The following is an 11,298-nucleotide window of genomic DNA, read 5'->3' as shown; positions in this document are numbered from 1 at the left end:
TTATTTAAATTTCTTTGTTTTTTATCTTTTTTAAATCATACATATGTATCATTTCTTTTATTCATTCATTCATTTATTTCTTTCTTTATTTTTTTTTTTTTTTTATGAACCTCCCAATGTAGTGATTATACAGATGAACAAAGGACAAGAAAAAAAATGAAATTCATAAATGGCCTATTAGGATAATTTATCTTTATTTAATGAAAAGAGAAATCATAATATATTTTTAATAATATTTTAGTAATAAATATTTTTTTTTTTTTTGTTCTTCTTTCACTTTATAAGTATATCATTGTAAAAAAAAATATATATATATATATATATATGTAATATTTTGAATGCTTTACACTTTTAATATGTAATATTTTCCACTATTTTATTTTTTATTTTATTTTTTATTTTATTTTTTATTTTTTTTTTATAAAATACAATGTTTCCAATATCAAATTTTTTTAATTTTTGATTTTGTTTTATTTTGTTACGCAATGCAATAAATGAATAAAATTAATAAATATGAACAAATAAATGTGAACAAATAAATATAAACAAATAAATATATTATATATATATATATATATATATATATATACACTTGTTAGAATGATTATAACTCTTTCGTAATAAATCGTCAATGTAATTTTTAATGGTCTATTGTGCATATATTATGTATATATGGAAAAACTAAGAATAAACACATAAAAGAATAATAATCTGAAAAAAGAAATATTATATATTTTTTAATTTTTTTTTTTTGGATACATACAGGAGTTTATAAAAATTAATGTATATACATAAAATAATCATAGTATTTATAGAAATGGAAAAATTATTCCTATATATTAAATATAGCACATATATATATATATATATATATATATATAATGTTCCCTTATTTTTCATGATTAAAAAAATCATCGTCACAAAAAAATTTGAAAATATCGTCACTGATACCATCATTGTGTATACTTGATTTTAATTTGATCAAATAATTCATTAAATACTCATATTTTTCTTGTACAATTTTTATATATACATTTTGTTCATGTATTTTTTTTGAGTATATATTTATGATATCATTAAAATAATTTAATTTTTGTTTTAGAGATATATAATTTGTTTTTAAATTCTCAAAGTTTATTGGATTAAAAGCATAATATGATAGATCGTCATTTTTATCTAATTGTAATTCGTAATTATTTTGATATGTAAAATATATATTTTTTTTATTTAATTCTGTAAAATTGTTAGTTATATTTTGCAACTCTTCAAGTTTTTCAAAAATTATTTTATTTTGATTTTCTACATTCTTAGAATAGCTATATATCATTTTATATATATTATATTTTCTGATATTCATATCGGTTAAATATGTTTCATTAATCAATTTATTATATTTTTCTAAATGATTATGAATTTGTGTATGTTCAACATGTGTTGGATAATTCAAAGGAGAGTTATCATACATGTTATCATATATGTTATCATACATTTTATTATTATGCTTGTCATTATATTTATTACGATCATCTTTATTATTATCCTTATGTATATCATCATAAACCTTATTATCATATATATTATCATATATATTATCATAATCCTTTCTTTTCTTCAAAAATATATTTTTTATTTGTAATTTCCTACCCATGGGAATTCTTTGATTACCTATATTGGTACTATCATAAGAAGATGTAAGATTATTTTTATTTGTAAAATTATCCTCATTGTCTTTTACGGAATAATTACTATTATATTTATAATTTTCTATATCTAAATGGTTAGTTATATTTCGTTCAGAATTTTCCATTTCCTCAACTACATAGGTACCCGACGTTTTTTTCAAATAATCAGAATTGTAAATATCATGGCTATCATTAATATGATTATTACCATTAATATGATTATTACCATTAATATGATCATTACCATTAATATGATTATTACCATTAATATGATCATTACCATTAATATGATTATTACCATTAATATGATTATTACCATTAATATGATTATTACCATTAATATGATTATTACCATTAATATGATTATTACCATTAATATGATTATTACCATTAATATGATTATTACCATTAATATGATCATTACCATTCATATGATCATTACCATTAATATGATTATTACCATTAATATGATTATTACCATTAATATGATTATTACCATTAATATGATCATTACCATTCATATGATTATTACCATTAATATGATCATCACCATTAATATGATCATCACCATTAATATGATCATCACCATTAATATGATCATCACCATTAATATAATCTTTAATATTAATATAATCATTTTTAAGCTTATTAACTATAATAGAAATATTAGTGTCTAATATATTTTTATCTGTATCTTCTTCTCTTTTTTTATCAAATTCAATATTATCATTCTGATTATGATTAATATAATTATTCATAAAATTATGATTGGGGATATTTTTATCATTTCTCATATATTCATCTTTTTCTTCATTATATGATTTTACTAGTTCCACTAAAATATTTCTTGTTTCTTCATTATCATAAATATTACTATTGTAATATTTTAAGGGGTTACCTTCGATATCTATAGTGCTCATTTTTTGTACTTGTTCATAATTTTTTTGATTTATATTATTCCCATTTGTATTATCTTGATTTATATTATTTCCATCAAGTAATATTTCACAAGAATAACCTTTTTCCTTTTTTTCTTTCTCCTCTATACAACATTCTTCAACTAAATGTTCACCTCTAAATATTTTCTCTTCCATATTTGGTAATATGGTGTAATTTTTGTTGTCATAAAAATTGTTATTAAAATTATTCGGAGATTTCCCATTTGACTCATCTTTTATATTCTTATGACTATAATTATTATCAGGCGTATCATTCGATTGAACATTATTTTCTTGTATTTCCATATTTTTAAGCAATTCTATGGAAACCATTTCTTTGTCCTGACCGTTCAGGTATTTTATATATATATTTTTATATAAATCAAATAAAAACCTTAACAGTTCATAACTTTTTTTACTTTGAGTATAAAAAAATACCTTTTCTAATATATCTTTTTCTGACATGTTCATGTGTTTATTTTCCATATTGGCATTATTATGACAATCAATATTATTACTATTATATAGTTGGTTGATTATATTATCCACATCATGATGATCATTCATATTGTTCTTTTTTGTATCGCTTTGTATTTTATTCATATATATGTTATTTAATTTATCTTGAATCCTTTGAATATTTACACATATTTTATTTATGATCTTTTCTTCTTTAAGATGTTTTTCTTGTTCATTCATACGATTATCAAAATTCTTTTCAAGGTCCTGTATGAATGGCAACATTTCTATTTGTACCTTTTGAATATATTTGAAAAAGAAAGTATCATTAAAAATTAAATAAGATAAAATAAAATCCATATATGTTACTTCTGTATTAATTTGTGTAACATTATCATAAAAAATATAATCTTGTTGTTTTTCAATACTTTCTTTTATATTTGGATTATATCCGGATCCCCCATAAAAATATAAAGAGTTCTTAAAATAAAAGCATTTATTTCGAAAATTATTATATGGTATAATAATATTTTCTGAATTATTTAAATAAAAAAAATTATGATGAAAATATTTATGTTGTTGTTGCTTCTGTTTTATTATGTTGTTGTTCATTTGGTTTTTATCAAAATGAATATTTAGTGATTCATTTACACTTTTAACATTTTCTTCCGAATTAATAAATTCATGTAAAACAAAATTATTATCATTAGGTTTATTGTTAAATGTGTTATTATTATAACAATTTAAAGATGGACTTTTCTTATCATTATATATATTTGAATATTGTGATAGATTTTCAGAATGATTTAAATGAATAATATTTGATTTATAAAAACCATTTTCATTTATTTCATTTTGTTTTTTTTTTTGTTTAAGTTCTTCACTTATTATATCGTTTTCTTTTATACATTCTAGTACATTTGGAGAACTTAACAGAGTTTTCTCTTGGTCTGATATATTATTATATTCATCGAGGTTTATATTTTTTTTTGGAGAATTACTAGAATTCAATAATTTTACTAAATAATTACGATACATATTTTTTAAAACAAGTAATTCCAAATATAGTTGAACATGTTTTTCTCTATTAATTAATTCTGTTTTTAGATAATACAAATCATCCATCGTAAATATTTGAGTCCAGGTATTTTTTTCAATATCATATAAAAATAAATCATTCTTTAGGATATTATAATTTTCATATTTTTCAAATCCTCCATATATATATAATTTATTCTTTACAAAAATACCAGTATGACTATGTCTTTTTGAAGGTTTCATGTGATTATATTCATCTGATATAATTTCATACCATATCCCTTTTTTTGTATCATAAAAAAAGAAATCATCTTTTTCAGCTTTTAAATTGGTTCCTCCATGTATAAATAATTTATCTTTATAAAAAAAGCTCAAATGGCAAGCTCGAGCACCTGGATGTTTTTCAATATGATGAGTAATATATTCATCATTGTTTGATTTGTAATTATTTTTGATATTATTATTTATATTATTATTCATATTATTATTTATATTATTATTCATATTATTATTCATATTGTCATTTTTTAGTATATCTTGTTCCTTTTTTTCTCGCATTATGATATTTTTATTTTCTTTTTTGTTGAATACATTCTTTTGCTCTAATATATTAAAATAATTATCATATATACATGGTTGATTTGTTTTGTTTTCCTTTTCTTTGAAAGATATATGTTCCCATGTTCTTTTTTTTAAATTACAAATCCAAAGTTCATCAGTGACTTGCCAAGTTTTCCCTGTTTGTACTACTCCTCCATATAGATATATATAATTATTACTTAAGGTTATGGAGAAATCGTCCCTTTTTAAATTTAATAATCTATTATATGTAATATTAATTTTTTCCCATTGAAATGTAGTCATATCTAATCTATATATGGTAAAAAAATCGATTACTTTAAATTCTTTGCATCCTAGAATATAAAAACATTGTGTATTTTTTTTTTTTTCTTTATCTTGATTAAATGAATATTCACAATTTCCTTTATTATATGATATACCATTAAAATGTGTAGTATTATTATTATCATCATCATTATTATTATTATTATTATTATTATTATTATTAATTGTATATCTTTGTGTGTTTTTAAATCTACAATATTCAGAGCCATTTCTTTTATTTTTTTCGGTATGATTCCATTTATTTTGCACTGAATTGACTGAAGGAACAAAGACTCCTTTTCTAAAAAGGGCATTATCCTTATGATAAAAGCTAGGGTTAGAAAAAATAAAGCTAGGGTTACATAACACAAAATTAGGAAAATTAAAATAGAACTTTGGATTATCACAATGTGATTTGGTAGAATAATTATAATATGATTTATTAATATTTTCATTATAATCATAAAATAAATCATCAGAATAATAATTTTTTTTATTAAAATTTTCCATGTCAACCAGAAAATATATCTTATGATATATTTGTGGTATTATTCCCTTAGTATGTATAATTTCTATATTATTATTGTATACTTTATATAATTCATCAGGTATAATATATTGATTATTCCTAGGTCCATAAATATATATATCATCTTTAAAAATAAAAAAGTGAGCTTTTTTAAAATCCAAATGTTCAGGATAATTTATATGATATAAATACCATTTGTAATAATTACAATGATAGTCCTTATTATCTTTTTTGTTATATTCATTTGAACCATTATTTATTGGACAACACTTATTATTATTATTATTATTATTATTAAATATCATATTTTTGTTTATATTTACCATACCTTTGTTATATATTATAGAAGACATTTTTTTACTTTTTTCATTTAATAGTAAATTATTAGATTGTATATTGGTGGTATGATCCTTTTTGTTTTCGATTCCCTGTGAATCTTTTTTATTATTTCTATAATCCATTTTATTATCTTGTTCATAATAAGATATATTGTCTATATAAATTGTGTATTCTTTATGTAATACATTATATTTGTTTGATGAATGTAAATTCTTCGTATTATTTATATCTCCTTTGTTTAAATGTTCTTTTCTATGTTCCTCATTATGTATATATGAAATATTGGATTGTTTATAAATATCCAAATGATTTGTATTATACTTATTTTGAAATATACATTTATGATTATCATCATCATAATTATCATCATCATAATTATCATCATCATAATTATCATCATAATTATCATTATTGTCAAATATATTATTTGTTTTATTACATTTTATATCACCAGCATTTTTATTTATACCTTTGACATGGATATTATTATCTACATTCATTTTGGAATGATCACTGATAGAATTATGGATTATGTTATTTTCTTTATTATTTATATTATCATCATGATTATTTATTAAGTCATATATTTCTTGTATTGTACCTTTGTCTGTTATATCATGAAGAGCATTATTATTTGTATCTTCATTTTGTACATAATTCATATTATTAATAAGGATATAATCTAGAGGGTGTGTTTTAGAGACAACATTATCAGATATATATTGTTCAAAATACTTTTTATTAGTAGTTTTAATATCTTCATATATAAAATTTTTATTCATTATTTCTTGTAAAATATTATTATTATGAGACTTTATGTTATATTTCTCGTTTTCATGTTTTTTAATATTGTCTGTATTTTTCATCTTTTCTTTTATATCTTTTAAAAAATGGTTCCATTCGTTATGATAAATCAATAGAGGGTTATAATTTTCTATTATATTATTCATATTATTCATATTATTTATATTATTCATATTATTTATATTATTTATATTATTTATATTATTATTTGTAAGACTATTGTCGTGATGAAGATGTGGAATATATCTATCTTGATAATTATAATAATTATTTTTTTTACTACTACTACTGCTTCTACTACTATAGTAATAATTATTATTATTATTATTGTTCATATCTGTAATAGATAGGATTGAAAAAATGTCGTAATTTTTTATGTCATGAATAATTTTATTATCATTATCTCTTTGTATTTGATCATTATATATATAATCCATATTATTTATATTATTATTATTATTACTTAAACTTAAATCTTCATATTCATATTCATATTCATATTCTTGAATATCATCATAATTTTCTTTTCCAGTTTTATTATTTTCCATCAATCTGTTATATATTTTTATATTTTTATAATATTCTTCATTATGTTTATTATAAACATGTAGATTATTAAAATCATCAACAAAAAAATTAGAGTTGTGATCGAAAAATATATTGTCATTTTTATCAACATGAACATTTATATCTTCATCAACATAAACATCTGTATAATTATGAATGTTATTTATTTCATTAGATTTTTCATTCATATTTATGAAATTATCTTTATTTTTATTATTTATCATATCAATAATAACTTTGTTATTCTCTTCAAAAACAGAGGTATATATTTTTTCTTTATTCTCTTTTTCTTTATTAATTTCAAAATTATTTCTTTTAAAATTGTTTTTATTGTTCCTATAGCTATTATTATAATTATTACTATAATAATAATAATTATTCTTATCATCATCATTACTATCATCATCATTACTATTATCCTCATTACTATTATCCTCATTACTATTATCCTCATTGCTATTATCCTCATTGCTATTATCCTCATTATTATTATCATTATTATTATCATTATTATTATCATTATTATTATCAATATCTATGTTATTCAGTACATTATAAATGTCCCCTCTGTTATTTTCTTCAAGTTCAAACACATTATTAGTACTAGCGTTTTTATTTTTAAAGTAATTTATAAATATGTTATCCATCACATTATACGATTTATTTGTGTCCTGGGTGTATCCATGTGTCTGATGTTTCTTTGTTATATTCATTTCTTTTTTTTCATCATTAGTACATATATTATTATAAGGAAGAGTGCACCTTACAGAATCCTTTTTTGTGTCCTTCCCTTTTCCTTTATACTTATTTAAAAAATAAGGATCATCATTATTAATAATATGATTTTGCTCATCTCCTATGTTATAAATATCATTACATTTATGAGCATTATAATTATTATTATTATTAATATTATTATTATTATTAATATTATTAATATTATTATTATTATTAATATTATTATTATTATTATTATTATTCATATTATTATTATTATTATTATTATTATTATGGTTCTTATCATTTTTGTATACCTTTTCTGTATAAATAAATTTAGGACCAGATACCATCATATTTTTTATATTATCTCCATCTTTTTTATAAGTTTTCTTCCTTTGTACAAAATTTCCTACTGGTATAGTTTCGTCATATATTTTTGTTTTTTGAAGAGAATTTTTCATTTCATGGTCTTCAAATACTTTATTTTTATTTATATATGTTGTATTTTTATTCTTATTATTTTTACGTTGATCTAATGATAAATTATATTTATGTGTTATGATATTATTTTCTTCTACATAGGGATTCCTATAAATATTATTATTATCAGGATTCATAATTTTTTTTTTGTCATTTTTAAAAATTCCTTTATTATAAGATTTATCTTGTAACATATTAATCCCTTTATTGTTGTATAAGAATGATTCTCCATTTTGATCTCGCACATTATTCATGTTACAAAGATTTTCTTTTTTAAAATACCAATCCATATTATTATGCACATTATTTTGTTGTAAGCCAAAATTATTTTCGCACATCGATTTTATCATATTATTATAATTATAATTATTATTGCTCTCTCCATTTACTCTAACATGGTTATTTTTTTTATCTCTTCTATTATTTTTCCTATTTCTTGAATGGTTTTTTTTATCTCGTCCGTTGTTATTTCTATCTGTTTTATTATATTGATCGTTACTATTAGTTAAGTTCTTATAAAATATATTTGTCTGCTCTTGTTTATTATTATTATTATTATTATTATAAAATTTGTAATTGTTGCATATATCGGTATGCCTGCTACAGGACATATTATTACTTACACTTCTTAGATTTTTATTCTGTTCAATGTTTGTAGAATCAAGGTTTCTAACATCATTATTATAGGACGTATTATTTGTATTATTATTTATTTTATTATTTATTTTATTATTTATTTTATTATTTATTTTATTATTTGTGTTATTATTTGTATTATTTTTTTTATTATTATTGCTTGTATTTTCGTTTGTTACCCTTTTTAAGTAACTCATTTTTTTGGAAATATAAAAGAAGGAAAAGAAGTAGAAAATAAAAATAAATAAATAAATAAATAAATATATATATATATATATATATATATATATATTATATTGATGATAAAGAAAATAATTTATATTATGTATATATATATATATATATATATATATATATTAATTTTGCAAAACATAAGTATATTTATGTTACATGTCGTATTTATTATTCTATAACCGTATCGTTCTTTACAGAAGATACATTATACTAATTTAATATATTTTTATAAAAAGTGTTAAGAAAAAAATTATTATTATTTACTACGATAGTAATAAGATTGGATATTAATATTTATATTTTATTATTCTATAAAATATATATATATATATATATTTATGACTAACTATCATGATATTATAATTTAAGGTATTAAATAAAATTACTATCTTTTAGAAAAAAATAAAGAATAAGACATTACAAATATATATAATAATATAACGTATTAAATATGAAAGTAAGAATAATAGTCTAAATGATCAATTTTAAAGATTATATTTGCAATATACTATGTCTAGATATTCTGGTTATTACTATTATTATTAATATTATTATATATATTTTTTATTTTTTAAAGAGAAAAATTATATGAAATAATTAAGCTAAATTTTAAATACATATTATATATATTTATTTTATTATCGAAATAAATTGAAATAGTTACATTTTATATTTGCATATTATAAAACATATAAAAATGTGTTTAATATTTATCTTTCTTTTTCTGACAGAATAAAATCTATTAATTCTGTTTTTCCTTTTGTTTCTTTTTTTTTTTTTTTTTTTTTTTTATTATTACACTTATAATAATATAAAAAAAAAAAAAAAAAAAAAAAAAGGAAGAGAAAAGAATATAAAAAAAATAGCTTATTATATTATCATACCTGACGATTAATCAATCTACATATGACATGATTTAAATAAACACTGTTGCCTAAACATGTGTAGGATATATTTTAGGATTATAACTAAATATAGAAGATAAATCAACAGAAGTATAAATAAATATATAAATATATGACTTTATTTAAAGAAACTAATAGTGTTATTCTATTCTATATTTATATAGATACTAAAGAAACATATCAATAATTTACTGCTTAAAAAATAAAATATATATATATATATATATATATATGACTGTATGTTTTTATATTTCTTAATTATACTATCCATTATGATTTATCATAAAATCAAAATAAACATATATATATATATATTTATATATTTTAACAAAAAAGAGGAAAAAAGTTTAAATAATCAGATATACATATAATATATATATATATAATAAAATAAATAAATAAATATGTTTAAATTAAAATAATTATATCAACTTATTTGATGTTATATAAATATTCCCATATAACAATTATAAATACATTTTGCATATTCTAACTTATTTTAATTTATTTTTTTTTTTTATATGAAAAATATCTTTGTACTTAGAAATATATACACTACTAACCATAATTATATAAATGTGTAATACATAATATGGAAATACGCATTCTATACTTCTATTATATAAATATATATATATATATATATATATATATATATATATATATATATTATACTTTTATTCTATTTTTAACAATATAATATTATAAAACCATGAAGAAAATACATATCATGTAGTACATATATATGTAGGTTAAATTTGAACACAATCAAAAATTTTACTTCTTTTTATACTATATTATATAAATATAAATATATATATATATAAATATAAATATATATATATATAAATATATATATATATATATATATATATATATATAATGCATATTAATACATATAAATATATAGAAGTTCATATATGATAAGTAATAATTTGTATATTTTTTTTTTTTTTTTCATGTAAAAATATTCTTGGGAACACATATAAATAATGTATATGTATGAGAAAAAATAAAATATATACAAATATTATATATATATATATATATATATATGTACATATATGTATATCATTTTTTTT

The 11,298-nt window shown here is 18.5% G+C and overlaps 1 protein-coding gene across 1 annotated transcript; it reads right to left on the bottom strand.

Moving 5' to 3' along the window:
* Positions 1-889: 889 nt before the first annotated feature.
* On the bottom strand, positions 890-9,274 carry PRSY57_1130000 (hypothetical protein; the record flags this gene model as incomplete). The annotated part of the gene is made up of 1 exon (XM_012908263.2): positions 890-9,274. The coding sequence occupies one exon, from the start codon at positions 9,272-9,274 to the stop codon at positions 890-892; it is 8,385 nt and encodes a 2,794-aa protein (XP_012763717.2).
* Positions 9,275-11,298: the final 2,024 nt, after the last annotated feature.

This window comes from Plasmodium reichenowi, chromosome 11 (genome assembly GCF_001601855.1).
Source record: "Plasmodium reichenowi strain SY57 chromosome 11, whole genome shotgun sequence".
In the NCBI taxonomy this organism is placed as follows: Eukaryota; Apicomplexa; class Aconoidasida; order Haemosporida; family Plasmodiidae; genus Plasmodium; species Plasmodium reichenowi.
The sequence above is the reverse complement of the archived record's forward strand: the minus strand, read 5'-3'. Positions and strand labels throughout refer to the sequence as shown.